The 15,857-nt window shown below is 33.2% G+C and overlaps 1 protein-coding gene across 5 annotated transcripts in view; it reads left to right on the forward strand.

Annotated features, from left to right (window-relative positions):
• Positions 1-15,857, forward strand: part of LOC108971097 (homeobox protein Nkx-2.1) — a 130,662-nt gene that overhangs the window by 70,093 nt on the left and 44,712 nt on the right. For all 5 annotated transcript variants that reach the window (XM_018936928.1, XM_018936925.1, XM_018936930.1 and 2 more), the window contains one exon: positions 13,400-13,551. In XM_018936928.1, the coding sequence (XP_018792473.1) occupies positions 13,400-13,551 (152 nt within the window). The remainder of the gene's footprint in view (positions 1-13,399; positions 13,552-15,857) is intronic.

Here is a 15,857-nt window from a genome sequence, read left to right on the forward strand (position 1 = left end):
ATATATGTATGTACATATATATGTAATATAATTTTGACTTCTGAAAATAAAACTTCTTTTAATTAGTTTTCAAGGTCTGACATGATATAAATAAAAGAATATTGAAATGTTAGCGAATTTCTGCAAGATCCCCCTTTCCTTATTTATTCGTAGTTTCACCCGTTATTAGATTAACTATTAAATTTTTGAATGCTTGATGTAATAACCGTATCAAAATATACAACTTTATGACTATTATATAATATTCCAATTCTGATTAATTACATAAAGCTACGCATAATACCTTAACACTTAAATATTTTAGATGCCTCATATTTTGTTACCTTTTTATACTCTCACAACTTGTTGCAACACCAGGGCTGGTCCGAGATAATTTATCACCCTATGCAAATACCAATCACTATGCCCCTTCTTAGCCTATTTCACCTTGCAGCTTACAAGGATTAAAGCCGGAGAAATACCTTATGGTTTAAAACGTCAGCCATAGGATCGGAATCCAAGCAATTTTATATACATATGTATACACTAGCTGATCCGGCAAATTTTGTAATACCTCAATCGATAAATAAAAGACCTAACTTTTGTATAAGTTAAGGTATCATCTTCGGATGATTGATTTTGCTACTAATTTTCGTATGCTGGGTTATGTTGGAAATCGCTTTTGACTGATCTATTTTGTTCTTCATTTTCTTATCCCTGGAATAACAAACATGTTTACTCTTTTTGGCTTATAAATAAATTTTAAAAGTTTTCTAAAGTGCGGGATATTGAAATCAAATAAATTATCGTGTTTCTTCTATACATTTGTATGAATACCTTTTTTTCTTTCTAACGTTCCAAGTCGAAGTTTCTAAGCTTGCTTTAAGGAAAATTATCTTTGTGTTCTTTTCTCGCCGACAAGTGCTGCGCAATTCGCTATGAATTACTACAAAGAGGGCTAAAAGAGGTATTATATTGCTATAGGAATGTTTAGAAATAAAATTATCGAATCAGCTACTGTACTTAATTTTAAAGCAATAATCGCTAGGCTTGAACAGGCTTATTCAGATAAAAGACCGTTATATGTATTAGAGAATGAGTTAAACGTTTTAAGACAGGATAATTTGTCTCTCACTGATTACTACAATAGATTAGACAAAATGTTATCTTTGATTATTAATAAGCAGATTATGACCTCCAGCGGTAACATCGAGCTCCTAGCTGCTTTCAACGAACGGGCTAGAGAGAATGCTTTACGTGTCTTCATATCTGGCCTTCGAAGGCCGTTGATGTGATGTCTTATTTTCCGCTAGACCAAAGAACCTTCCATCAGAATTACCAGTTGCGCAAGAGCTTCAAACTAGTCATATGCGTTATGATTTCGCAGAAGCATTTGCATTAGGTAACTTAAATAAGCATTATGGAAATTGATTTTACAGAGAACGTAATAATTTGAGAAGTTGCTTTTTACCGACAAAGGTGTTTATCCCTAAATATAATTTAGAATCCAATTCCTGCTCCGACAGTGGCATTTAAGCGTAGCAATATTCGATTACTATCTGATCGTTCGCCGTTTAATAAGATACAGAAAATTCATTTTATGCCAGAAGAAGCGTCATCTTCGAATGATTATGAACACCAATGCATTGATGATAATTGTAATCAAAATGAAGAAGCTCACTATAATTACGATGAAGTTAATGTCGCGATTTAGGAATGTGAAGATGAAATCAATTATTTAAACTAAAATCGCTCCTGGCGTTTATTACAAAAAAGAGCAAGAACGGTCAGGAGCTTCGCATTCTTATTGACACAGGTTATATTATATTAAGCCATTACCATTTATTCAATGTATTAAGGAATTAGAAAATAGTTTTAAACTGAAATCGATAAATGGTGATAATGTCATTAATAAAAAATGCCAAATAAACATTTTAGAACATACTTCAACGTTTTTTTTTTCTACCAATCTTAAGTACGTTTGACGGTATTATCGGGTACGATTTTTTAAAACAAATCGATGCGAAAATGAACACTGTTAGAGGGTATTTATTTTATCGAAATGGTAAAGTTAAAWTACATTTTCTTTCATGTAACACTGTAAATCCAATAACGATAAGTACCAGTAAAATATAAGCCACAATTCCGTACGATTATAAATAACAATTTTAATGCCTTTGCTGATCCAGATAGTGCTTTGCCGTATAATACTAGAGTTCAGGCCAGTATCCGTACAACTACACAAGATCCAATTTACACCAAAAGCTATCCATAGCCTATATCAGTAGCTCCCTTTATTAACAATGAGATAAAATCGCTTCTTAAAGATGGTATCATCCAAGAATCTTGTTGTTGTACGTTGTTTCTAAAAAAGGCGTTGATAAAAATGGAGAGCCTAATTTACGTATGGTAATTGATTTTAGAAAAATCAATGAAAAAACTCTTCCTGATCGATACCAATTATATTAACCGTTATATTAGCTAACCTAGGAAGTTCAAGGTGGTTTACAACCTTAGACCTAAAATTCGGATTCCATCAAATTGTAATGAGCGAACGGGACAGGCAAAAAACCGCCTTCAGTATTAATAACGGGAAATACGAATTTTGTCGGCTAGCTTTTGGTCTGAGGAACGCACCCAGTATATTCCAAAGGACTGTTGATGATGTGCTACGCGAAGTTATTGGTAAATTCTGCCACGTTTATGTGGACGACATAATCATATATATACATATATAATGAAGAATCGCATTTGAAGCATATCGATTATATGCAAAAAAGCTTGCAAAAATTTTCAACACTGAAAAAGGCATAAGAACTTGTACAGATAAGGTCCATGATTCATCAATTATAAACCCCAAGAACACAGCGTGCCTTGCGTTCATTTCTCGGGCTGTCCGGATGTAATCGACGTTTTGTGAAGGATTATGCCTCTATCGTAAAACCTTTAATTCTGTATCTTAGTACAAAAAAGTCGAAACAGATCAAAATCAATCGCGACGACGAAGCATTACATGCATTCAAAAAAATTGAGCATACTTTAGCTTCTGAGGACGTTTTACTTCAATATCCTGACTATAACCAACCATTTGAGCTTACAACCGATGCTTCGTCGAAGGCACTTTTTGGGGTTTTGTCACAAAAAAGGCGTCCAATAACTATAATTTTACGAACACTTTCGAAGGGTGAAGAAAACTACACTGTAAATGAACGTGAATTACTTGCTGTAGTGTGGGCGTTGAAAACACTTCGTCATTATTTATATGGAATACAGGATATCAAAATTTTTACTGACCATAACCACTAATATTTATTGAGGAGTTTTCGCCTAAGTTTTATTATAAGCCCGGAAGAGAAAATAAAGTAGCGGACGCACTATCAAGACAGTTTTCTCACAACTTGAATGAGATCRCCTCGTCCGAAACTATGCATAGTGAGATATCATCAAGTAACGTTATAAAAACAGTTAGAAACTCCGTAAATCAAATTAGAAATCAGCTATTGTTATCTAAATTAGGGTCATGCAGTAGAAATATAAAAATTATTTTCCAAAAAGTTATTAGACATACTATCACATACAATTCAGTTGAAAATCTCATTAAGTGTTTAAATTTGCTATTAACCCTGACGTTACCAATGGAATACACTGTACTCTTCCCACATTGGATGAAATTCAAAACTCTATAGTATCGGTATTTCCTGGCGTTAAGTTTATTCATACTGAGCTCTTCGTCATTGACTTAATCAATAAGGATGACCAACTGGAAACAATTAGAACCGAGCACAATCGGGCCCATCGAGGGTTACATGAAAACTTTCAGCAAATTTCGCGAGGGTACTATTTTCCAAATATGAAAAAATTACTTAAAACAATGCAAAATATGTTTAGAAAATAAATACCAACGTAAACCGCCAGATGCATTGATAGGTCAAAGCCCAATTCCTAATAAACCAGGAGAAATCCTTCACATTGATGTATTTATACTTTCCAAACATTTATTCCTTACCTGTGTAGACAAATTAACTAAATTTGCTATTGTGAAAATTATTGCGTCCAGAACCATGATCGATATCAGATATGCACTTTTAGAAAACTTGCTGGTATTCCAAAATACTAAAACTATCGTTTCTGACAATGAAAAATCCATGAAATCAAACGTTATTACGACACTGCTTAGAAACAATTTTTCTATTAGTCAGTTTTTAATAAAAACTCTCTACAGTACAAGCAATGGTCAAGTGGAAAGGTTTCATTCCACACTACTTGAAATTGTCAGATGTATTAAACAGCAGCAGCAAATTGATGACATTATCGAATTAATATTATTAGCAACGCATAAGTTAATTGCAGTATTCATTCCGTGATTAATGCTAAGCCAATTGATGCGCTTCACGGGAACTCAGAAGAAGGTTTAGTAAGTCTTAAGAAGTCTTTGGTTGCAGCTCAGGAAGATACTTTAAAAAGGCGTAACCAAAATAAAAATATGAAAACATATCATCCCGGTGAAAATGTCTTCTTAAGGCGCAACAAGAGACTTGGCAACAAATTGGATAAAGTTTTATTACAGAAAATTATCGAGAAAGATATTTTTACAACAGTTTTAATAAATGGCAAAAGAATACATAAGAGCAATCTTAGAAAAAACATATTATTTAGTAAAAAGAAGACACGAGTAACACGTTGACAAACCGAACTTAAAAAAGTAAACAAAACCAACCACTTTTTTCATGTTTTGAAACATCATATTTTTTTCTTTTGCTTTAAAAATTGTTATTTTAATAACGTTACGTTCTAAGAAGAAGAGTGACTATTTAAATTTAAATACCCGCTATATAGCTTTATAAGATATATTGTAATTAATTTAAGATAAGTAATTGCTTCCGCAAATTGAATGTTAGTAACTGCGTAAAGATTCGCCAATCAACAGGCACATACCTACATCGAAAACAGCCTAGTTAGATAGACTTTACTTCGATCCGAGGACGTTCAATTTTAACAACGGTGGTAGTTAAGGTATCATCTTTGGATGATTGATTTTGCTACTCATTTTCGTATGCTGGATTATGTTGGAAATCGCTTTTGACTGATCTATTTTGTTCTTCATTTTCTTATTCCTGGAATAACGTAAGAATTTTGATGCGTTGCTGTCAAACGCAGCAACCCTGCATCAACCACAAAGTAAATAGTAATGATGAAGTTCACATTCCTGGAATTCCAGCACAATAAATGCATAACGGTACTAATAATGTGGAAAAATACTGACGCTAGTTGACAGCGTCAGAAAGTTATGAGAAAATGCAAAATCATTGGATCGATCATTATAAAAGTGGCCATCTGCAAGAGGAGTTGAATCCTCATAAACTTAAAAGTTATATTCAGTTGTGCTCAGTTGTATTCATATATGTACTGTTGTATTCATCCATCTTTATAAATATTAATTAAACAATAAAATCTGAGTGAAACCACAAAAATATAATTTATATAATAAACGTATTTAAAAAATAGAGTTTTCCTGAAATACTGGCTATTTAAAGGTTTCAATTTGGTATTGACAGATAACTTTTGTGATACAGTCTGTTAATCAATTTAATTCTTTCCGATAAACTGTATTTTTTCTTTTGGGATAACAAAACCTGGGAAACTCCTAGTTGATTCGTCACGACTGGCCTTGCGATTTTTTTATGGAAATGGTCCTGTGTAATATGTATAGTGCTAAACGATGTCATCTGGAAGTAGGTATTATATTTCTGAATGGTGGCCAAAAAGTGCATAGAATCATTTCCAATCCCAGAAACTAATAATAGAAAGGGATCTGGTGGAGGGACCAATTGTGTTATATTTACATTGCCTTCAAGACAACATAATCTAGTATATTCCTCACTGTATTTTAAAGCCTTAAAATATTAACAAATTGTTGTTATTCCCCCAATTGTTATCGATTTGTTGACACAATAAGCTATTGCCGGATCATTGTGGAATGCAATTCGTTCCAGAATAAAAGGAGCACTGCGTCTGCTGAATCGCTCAATTTTATTATGTCTGGGTTTGCACGAACTGGTTGCATTATAGGTCTATCTATTTCTTTGACACTCACTGAAGATGTAATTATAAACATGACTATTTTCTTGATCTGTTTCTCTGCGGTCATCAGTGCTGCAGTTCACGAACTAAGTGAGGTCGAATTCTCCTCGGCATCGTAAACTATAATTAATCAAACTGATAAAAGTTCTCGCTAAAGTTTAATTTTTACCTCCTGAGAATAAATATGTAGTTAGGAAGACAGATAACTGCTAAGAACCTATTCTTCCTGAACGACGGAGGACACACCAAAGAAAAAGCAGAAGCATCTAATCATTTTCATATTTATTTCTCTTTTCAACTTCATCTGGACTTCCACAAGTAATTCAAGATCTAAATTAGCCGAATCGGTTCAGTCTTTTTTGAGCTTTAGCGGGACTAAGTAATAGCAAATGATTTTTACATAGTATATAGATTTTGATATTTTCTTACTTTTTAAACCATCCTCGACTACGATAAACATTTGAAATCTAAAACGAAAAACAACGATCTTGCGTTTCTCGAGAGAAAAACGAACCGCAATTTATTATATATGTGCATTGTAGGAAGTGGTTTTAGTATTTTCATCGCAATTTTCCCAAATATTCTTACCATTTAAACCTTTCCTGAATTTTGAAGAATATTTGAAGCTTATAAATAGCCAATATGGCTCAGCTGTGTGCAGTGAGTTTTAGCAAGGCTAAAGGACAGGAATTAATTTGTATATTATATATACAGACTTTTTAACCTTCCTGGGGATTTTCACATATTCTCTCAATGTTTAAACATTTCCTCGACATCCACGAATATTTCAAGATTAAAATTAGCCAAATCTGTTCAGCCGTTCTCGAGTTTCACCGCAACTAACGAACAGCAATTAATTTGTATTTTTATAGATATCTTATACATAACTCATACACTAACCGACATATTGGGCACAAGGTTTGTCAGAAAAACGAAAATAATATTTGTAGTTTCGGTTGGATTTGGGCAATTTTTGGTCATAAAGCGGCACATTTTATAGGAATTATTATTTCATCTCGTTATGTTAATGACTCTTGATTTGTGTTCTGGAAAGTTGAGGATTCAAATGGAACTTAAAACTGTGTTATGTGGAAAGTATGTTTGGCACTAAATTTAGTCGAAATCGGTTCATGGGGTCTCGAGACCCCCTCTAATCGGTGCCACGCCTATCAACCAATTTTTATAGCGGCCCCCATAAATCCCTCTCTAACCAACTCGGAGGTATAATTGAATGTCTCAGGCGTATTAAGTTATTTATTTCGGTTTTAGTACTTTTAAACAGTACCGTTATATGGGGATTGACCGGGGACTGCCGTAGAAGTTCCCATAATATTTATGCTGCCCCGAGTTGGCTGTTTTAGCTTTAGTTGTTTAGAAGATATGTACATTACTTTTCAAAGTTTTTTACCCGCAGGTTGCTTGCTACTGGGATTCCCTGTGCCAAATAATAGTTTTATATCTTAATTTAGAGCTTAGTTAAGGCACTTTAGAGGTGTTCGATTAATGGAGCGATTACGTCCATCTAGTTATAGCATTAGCGGTTTAGCAGATATATACATTAATCTTTTTAAAGAGCGGGGCCAGGCCCACTTTTCAAAAATACAGTTCTGTATCTTATTGTGGTAGTTAGGATTTCGATTAATAGAGTTCTATATGGTACGACGGAACATGAACACTAAGAGGCAACGCTGTATCTGAAATTTTACAAAAATTAAAACTTGTTATATCTATCTCAACTAGTTAGGGTAACAAATGTAGCATCATTTGCATTGATGTAAAAATAATTGTTATGACATATTTACCGATCCTTGCTCCGACATAAAGAAACTCTTCTTTCCTAGCAGTTTTGTTCAAAGCGCACCTTTTTATGCAGCGCCGTCATCAAAATATACATATGTATACATTGTAACCTTAAGCAGCAAATCCAATAGAAAAAATTTATTTATATAAAAACAAATCTTTTTATACCCTTCTATCCTATAAAAAATGCACCATGTGAAGTATTATAGCTTCGGTACAGCGTAAGTTCCCGTTCATTTTTTTTTCCTTTTTTTAATTTTATATTTCTATATTTCCTATCTATAGTTATTTTCCAACAGTTTCCATTGTCATGATGACTACGCAAAAAGTATAATGTTTGCATAGTTTCAGTTAAGTCATTGTTGGTTTAGGCTGATTATTTATCATATACATAAAAGCGATTTTTTGTGTAGAAATTTTGGGTGCCACTTGAAAAACTATACAAAATATAAAAACTATTTAAAGACATTCTGAGCAAATATTTGTCTCTTATCAATACTTGAAARTTGAATTGTGCTCTTTATTGCAATGTAATGTTTTATTGCAATTGAATTTAACAAAACTGTGWAAAAAACCAAGTTTTAACTTAATTTAATAGTAAAATACTTACATATCTCTATATGTAATACAACATATTTTTTTTATACTTATATTAGAGGACCTGGCCACGCCTTAGTGTGGCTGACACATATTGTAGATAATAAGTGTACTACTACTACCATATATATGATTTTTTTTAGTTAGATTATAATTATTAGTTAATGACATATAGAATTTTTTTGAAGCCACTTGTTTTAGTTTACAAAAAAATGGATTATAAAGGATTTCGTTGCTAATAAATCATTGCTTTTTGGGGGAAAGTACGGTATTACGACATTATAGAAAAAAGAACTATCGAAAAGAACTAGAAATTGGATTGTCTGGTTAATAATAGAACAACCATTAAATATAACTGTCGCAGTAATTATACTCTTGCAACCAGTTGCAACAGAGTATTATGGTTTTGTTCAGCTAACGTTTGAATGTCTCACCTAAAACTTTTTTATATACTACTGTGAAAGATGAATTTTGTCCATTTCATCTCTTTCAAAGTAAACAAGTAACTAAAGTTACAACTACCAAATTTGCTAAGCTCGACTACTATATGAACTTATACCGATAGTGTGAAAATGTATGAAATCGGAAGATAACTCCTCTCACTTCCATAATCCTGACTATGCCAGATACATTAAATTTTACCCTTGGGATGATATGAGTAGACTTTATGAGAGCTGGTGTTAAAATTGAACAATGGGCCTGGCACTCTTCGTTGAAATCCCATACCTCGGGACACGACAAACCGATTTCGACAAAATCTAGTACGTATCATTTTTACAGTGTAAAAATAGGTAAGGTCTGACAACCACTACGCCTACTTCTAATATTACACAATTTAAAATTCTATTTGACTTTCACATTCCAGTACACAAATTCAAAAGTAATTAGTATAACGGAATAAAATTTTGAAGTAATAAAGTAAGGCACCTTTTGACAAAAAAATTTACAAATCCAACCAAAAGTGTTCAAGGCCCTAGGTACCGAATATGTGGACCCCAGTAGCTATAGTTGACTTTTGACCGAAAATATCGGTCAACTTCTGAGATATATAATTGAAATTCAGGGATAATCCTTCTCTGACAATGGTTGGTGTGTATGCTAAAAATCCCTAATCCCCGATATACTTAATATATAGATTTTCGAGCTCCAGCTGACTTTATGGTGGATATATCAGCCAATATTTCAGTTATCTCAATGAAATTGAAAGAGCGTGTTTTAATCATGACAGTGTATCTTTGTGCCAAAAATAGATAAATATGAGCGAAAACTTGACCTATCTCCTTTATAATCATATCCATTATCAAACATCCGACTGACTTTGCTCCAAGTGAAAATAGTTAATGAATAATATCGGGTGGATACTAACTCAACTTTCATATATGTACTTTATATAATGACTTTCGTTTTTCTAATAAATCTTATGCCGAATTTACATACATGTATGTATACATACAATTTCTAAGATTCCCATCTTTTCCCTGGTTTTAATTATAAGAATATAAAATTGTCGGTTGCACCTGAACTTAGCCTTTCCTTTCTTGCTTAATATATTCGGTTGTCAAAAAAGTCTTGCGGAATTTTCGCGCAGAGAGCGCATAGTTCTATTTTTATTCGTCGCATCGAGTCATGCTAAMCCTTTTTGGAAAGTTCATTTCATGCGCTAAAACGTTTTTGATGGATTATCGTTTCTTTTAAGTCGTTCGTGAGTTATAGCGTCGCAAACATGGAGCGAAATAAAGGGAAAATACGGCTTATTTTACAGTACTTCTACGATAAAAGCAAAAATGCATCTCAAGCCGCCAATAAAATTTGTGCAGTTTATGGACTCGATACAGTTTCCATTTCCACCGCACAACGATGGTTTCAATGTTTTCGTTCTGGTGTAGAGGTGGTCGAAGATGCGCCACGCTCCGGAAGGCCTGTTGTCGAAAATTGCGATAAAATCGCTTAATTGGTCGAAAAAGACCGGCATAGTAGCAGAGGTAGCATCGGTGAAGAGCTGGGCATGACTCATCAAAAAAAAATTTATGAACAATTGAAAATTCAATAAAAATATCGCAAGACTTTTTTGACAACCTAATACATTTCCTTCTCCTTCGTGATGGTAGCGGCTATGCCACTTTAATGAGGTATTCGTATACGAAGTCATCTCGATGTGTTGCTTTCACATGTAATTCCTGTTGCAAAAGAGAGCAATCAGTAGTTTTCAGCTAGCAGTTATTTGTATTATAACAAATTAAGATAGATCTGGAGTTATAGTGTATATAAATGACCCGAATGATGCGACGAGTTGAGTTCCAAGTGTTTGTTTCTTCACGCAAGCGAGAACTTGAGTAAAAACTGAGATATTGTGATTAAACGTGTCACATATGTATACTCTTTGGCATCCAAGAGATGTTGTTATTGCAGATGGAGATAATCGAAAGATAGCCACATATAGTTTTCGTGTCTGACTGTTCACAATATTCACCAAGACTTTTGCAATATTTAACATTTTAAAATTTATATTCTCAACTGACTAAAGCTAATTTTTTGTCCCGGCGTCAGCTTGAAACGTGGAAAAAGAATCTGAGGATTTCTTAAAGAAATAATAATTAGTTATCTTTATATCAATTAAATATAAGCGTAAGATGTATATTTCAATTCTACAAACATATACTTAAATATGTTATACGTAGATGCACAACATTTACAATTATTATTTAAAATGTTAAAGGTTTTAATTTGCGTGGAACCATGAAACTGAAGGTTTAAATGACAGAGTTTTATTAAATTTTTTGAGGGAGTCTATGTATATTTAAATAATGTGCTTTATTTTTTCTATTGTGCCAACCAATTTAGTTTAGTTTAAAATTGTGTCTGAAAGTAGCTTTAATCCAAGGTTTTACTGAAAGGACTTTTTCGCAAACATACAATACCTCCTTTTGTTTGTACGCTGGTATGGTTGATTACCGTCATTGCGCACAGGTATGAATTGATGAATTACGCTAATTTCAATTTAAATCTTATTTTACAACATTAATTTTTAATCGAATACAAATTGAATTGTAACTGTAGTGCTACTCTGGTTGCTGTCCCCGCTGTAAATTTGCTATGTTCATTGATAAAATAGCAGTCAACGAATTTTGATCATTAAAAAAAATACAAAACGAAGAGCACAAGCAAGTTTAATAGCTGATTGTTAATTGGGAAGACAAAAAAAAAGGTTATTCAATTTTAGTTTTAATGTATTAAATTAATTTGGTCATGCGAAAAAGATTTTGCCCTTTTCAAATATTAATTTATCCAGCAAAATAACTATTTGTCATAAAATTACTTACCTGAGATCTTTTTACTACTTCTTACTATCGAACTGAAAAACTAACGGAAACTTGTTCGAGTTTAACCTTTCAACTTGTTTTTTACTGATATAACTTAACATTTATATGTCCTGCACAATGACGGTGGTGAAATCACCGTTTTAATACCAGAAATAATTAATGTTCTACTATGAGCAAAAAATAGTAGGACTTTGTTCATAATTTTAAAATGCTTAATTATTAAAATAAAAATCCCGCTTTGCACTATTACACTTGTGCTAACGTTTTTTTTCCAGTCGTTCAAGTCAATTTTCGGAATAGCCTTCAAAGCGTATTGCGATTCATTTTTCAATTGACTCCAAACCTTTTCCGTGTGTGTTTGCTGAGTAGCCAGAAAGCTAAGTCAGGCGAAAATGAATCAATAATACATTGCCGTTGCATCATCGCAAGTAGCAAATTGTATTCCCTGTTGACAGCTTGGCCAGTCGGAAGGAATTCAGAGTGCACCACACTCGATAATCCAAGAAAACTGTTGACGAGTTTTTTTGGCTCCCCTTTGCGGTGATATTCAGCCGTTTACGGGTCGTAAACATAGATCTAAAAGTTATCGTAATAATATTTTTCATGACATCCTGGTAGTTGGTAAGAATTGTTTCACAGACGCTAACGCATCGGCGTTTTTCTAAAAAAGTTAGTGGTTTTGGAATCAATCGTGCTTTCACTTTTCTAATCTTTCAAAATGGTTTTCATTGATTCTTCCGATATTTCAACAATGTCGGTAAGATTTCTAACTGTTAATCGTCGATTCTGAAGCACCATTTACTTTATTTTATTTATTTATCACCGAAAAAAAAATAGTCGAAACAGTATAAGTAGTAAATTTCGACCGAGGTGAACAAGCATATGAACTAAACAACCAGATGTGTAAATTGAACCTAAAACAAAGTAAAAGAATTATTATATTGATAAAATTGTAAAACAAAAATATTTCTCATTTCGCTAATTTCCATGATAGCCCCAGAAATTAAGGAATTAAACAGTTTGCATATACATATGTATCACCGTACAAAAGTAAATCACAAAATTATTATTTGAGATTAATTTTAAGATTAATTAAGTTTATAATATTCAAGTTAATTATTGATGTAGTATAAAGACAATTAAACCAACTTTAATGGCGAAATGCGTGGTGGCAAATTGAAAGTTTAAATTTTATTTAACCGGATAAACCTGGTTTCTAATTGATGTAGAGAGAAATATTTTTCTTGGATTTAACTCATTTGCGGGTTAACCGAGAAACATTCTGACTCAATCGTTGTTATAATGAAAAAATTAATTGAAACTAAGAGTTCKAATGCCACTCTGCGACGACTACTTCGGAGGTGACTTGAGAAAATTTTGCAAAGTAGGGGTTTTGAGTTTGGAACAATTATATTTGTTATTAGGTTGTTGTTTATTGCATTGTTGATTTTTCTATTAACCTTTTTATTTGCTCAAAAATATTTTCGTACTACTTACTCTGCCAATATTATTTTTATCCAACTTAATAATGTTTAAGAGTAAATAATTGTAATAAGTAATAAGTTTAGTTAAATTTTTTCATACTAAAAAATTTAATTTAAGTATGTATTTCAATTTTGCAGTTACCAGGTTAATGGGTGGGTCAGCGACTACTTCAATGGGACATATGGCCAATATGGGTAGCCTAGCCACATGTAATGTAACTGATTCAAAGCCATTACAATTCCCCTTGACACAGCGGAGGAAACGGAGAGTATTATTTACCCAAGCTCAGGTAAGCTTACATCATCACAAATGCAGAAAATAACTACAGATTTATTACATCACCTATAGTTTTTTTGTATGAGGCTTTTGGTTTAAAAAAATTGCGATAGATACATTTTTTATTAACCAAAGAGTACCTTAAAATGTTACTGTCGATGTTTTTCGGCGATATTTTGTTTTTGAAGTATCCCTTAACAAAGTCCAGCAGAATCGGAAAGTACACTGGCACTCCACTAGCCTTGGTACCGTTTCTCCATAGCAGAATTATTTTGGTGGAACCGTTCTTTATGTTTGTCATTTACCGCCCCTAAATTTTCACGGATAAAATCCAGATGGGGGTCCAGAAAGTGAATTTTAAGGACATGTTGCAACCCATTTTTTTTTATAGGCAGTAAGTAGTTTAGACACAAGATCTTTGTAAGTGTCAGCTTTCACATTTCCAAGAAAATGTTTAACAACGCTTTTAAAAGTACTTCAGGCTCGTATTTCCGTTTCATTGAGTATTTCCTCAAATGTTTTATCTTTTATTAGTTCCCTTATTTGGAGACCCAGAAATATGCCCTCTTCAATTTTTGCTTCAATGACGCTTGGAAATTTTTATTTCAGATAGAAGGACCCTCTACCATTTGTGTCTTTTGCATTAACAAAATTTTTCTTGTAAAATAAGAAAATACTTGTACCCTTTTGGGATGAACTAGGTGTTTACTGGTATTGTTTTTTTGTCCCGGAGGGAGTGCCTTATGTACTGGCCACTGCTTCTATACATAGTGACAGTCTCTCGCAGGGCTGTCCCATTCGCAAAGGAAGCAACAATTTTTCTTAAATCCTAGTTGCATTCCAAGAAGAAGGGCTATTACTTTTAGGTCTCCACATATTGTCCAACCATATTCAAATTAACGGATGTGCTTTAAAAGAATCAATGAATAAACGCCAATCACTTGGATCATGCTTCTGCCCTAGTTCGTTAAACAAAAGATTAACTTCTGAACAGTATACTAGATCCCCTTCTTGAAGAAAGCAATTTGTGAGGTCTCTCTGCCTTTTTCTGTAAAAAGTAATATTTACATCACTTGGAGAAGGTTCCAACCTTTTAGTCTGGATGCTAAAAGTTCGTACTGGGATTTTGAAAGGCTTAGACCTCGAACTAAGTCATTAAGTTCATTCTGTGAAATTAGATGCGGCACTGTTGAACATCCTGGTAAATCAAATAAATGATCGCTTGTCATTTCCTTTGCGGTTTCTGTAACATCTCTTGAAGAGCTAGACGATTCTAGTTCTTCATCGACACCAAGAGTCTGGTGCTTTTGGAATAGGAATTTTTTCACTGTGTTTGATAGGTCTTAAAGCTGATGGTAAATTACGGTATTTAACCGTATGTTTAGACTTCGGTCCAATACCTTTAATATTCGTGAGGCAAACATAGCAGTCTGTAACATGGTGTGGTAGGTTCTCTTCAAACATTTCATTCATTTACGCACTGACTAGACATTGTGCATAAAAATATTAAATTACATTTAAAAAACGTAAAAGAATGTGAACTCTAAAACGTTTTGCTATCCAAACATAGAACATGTAATCGATTCAGTCTATTGATAAATTTTGTAAAATTAAATAATCGTAAAATACGCTGTTGACTTCAAACAAGCAGACAGAGTCGATCTATAATCGATGAGGCAATATAGTGAAATTTTATGTATCGTAAAATCTAAATCCGAAGGTTACAGAATATCTGTGGGTGATAAAAAATTCTGTTTTCAGATTTGACTGCAGGGTCTCACAAACTATGTGTCCACCAGGTGTTATTAATTAGTTCAATAAGTACTACTGGTGCATTACAAATTTGAAATTTGTTTTCTTACGCTAAAAACGAACATATAAAATATAAATAATAAAAAACTTATATTCAAAATACAATTCGAATGATCCTTTTCAACAGATATAGTTAGGTGCATAAAGACATAACGAAAAATAACTGCATCTAAATGCAGTAGGACAATAACGAAAGATTTACCTACTTGGATACATTAGTTTAAATACGAAATAAATTGCAATAGGGCACAGTCGAAAGTGATGTGGCCTGCAATTTGCAAAGACCATAAATCTTTCGCAGAACTTTTCTCTCGAAAACTCGCAACGTCGACTCATCAATTGTTGTCATCGTCCAAGCCTCTGCACCATATAGCAGGACGGGTATTATGAGTGACTTATAGAGTTTGGTTTTTGTTTGTCGAAAAAGGACTTTGCTTCTCAATTGCCTACTCAGTCCGAAGTAGCACCTGTTGGTAAGAATTATCCTGCGTTGGATTTCTAGGCTGA

The sequence above is a fragment of the Bactrocera latifrons genome, unplaced genomic scaffold, assembly GCF_001853355.1.
Source record: "Bactrocera latifrons isolate USDA-ARS-PBARC rearing strain unplaced genomic scaffold, ASM185335v1 scaffold_322, whole genome shotgun sequence".
Classification (NCBI taxonomy): Eukaryota; Metazoa; Arthropoda; class Insecta; order Diptera; family Tephritidae; genus Bactrocera; species Bactrocera latifrons.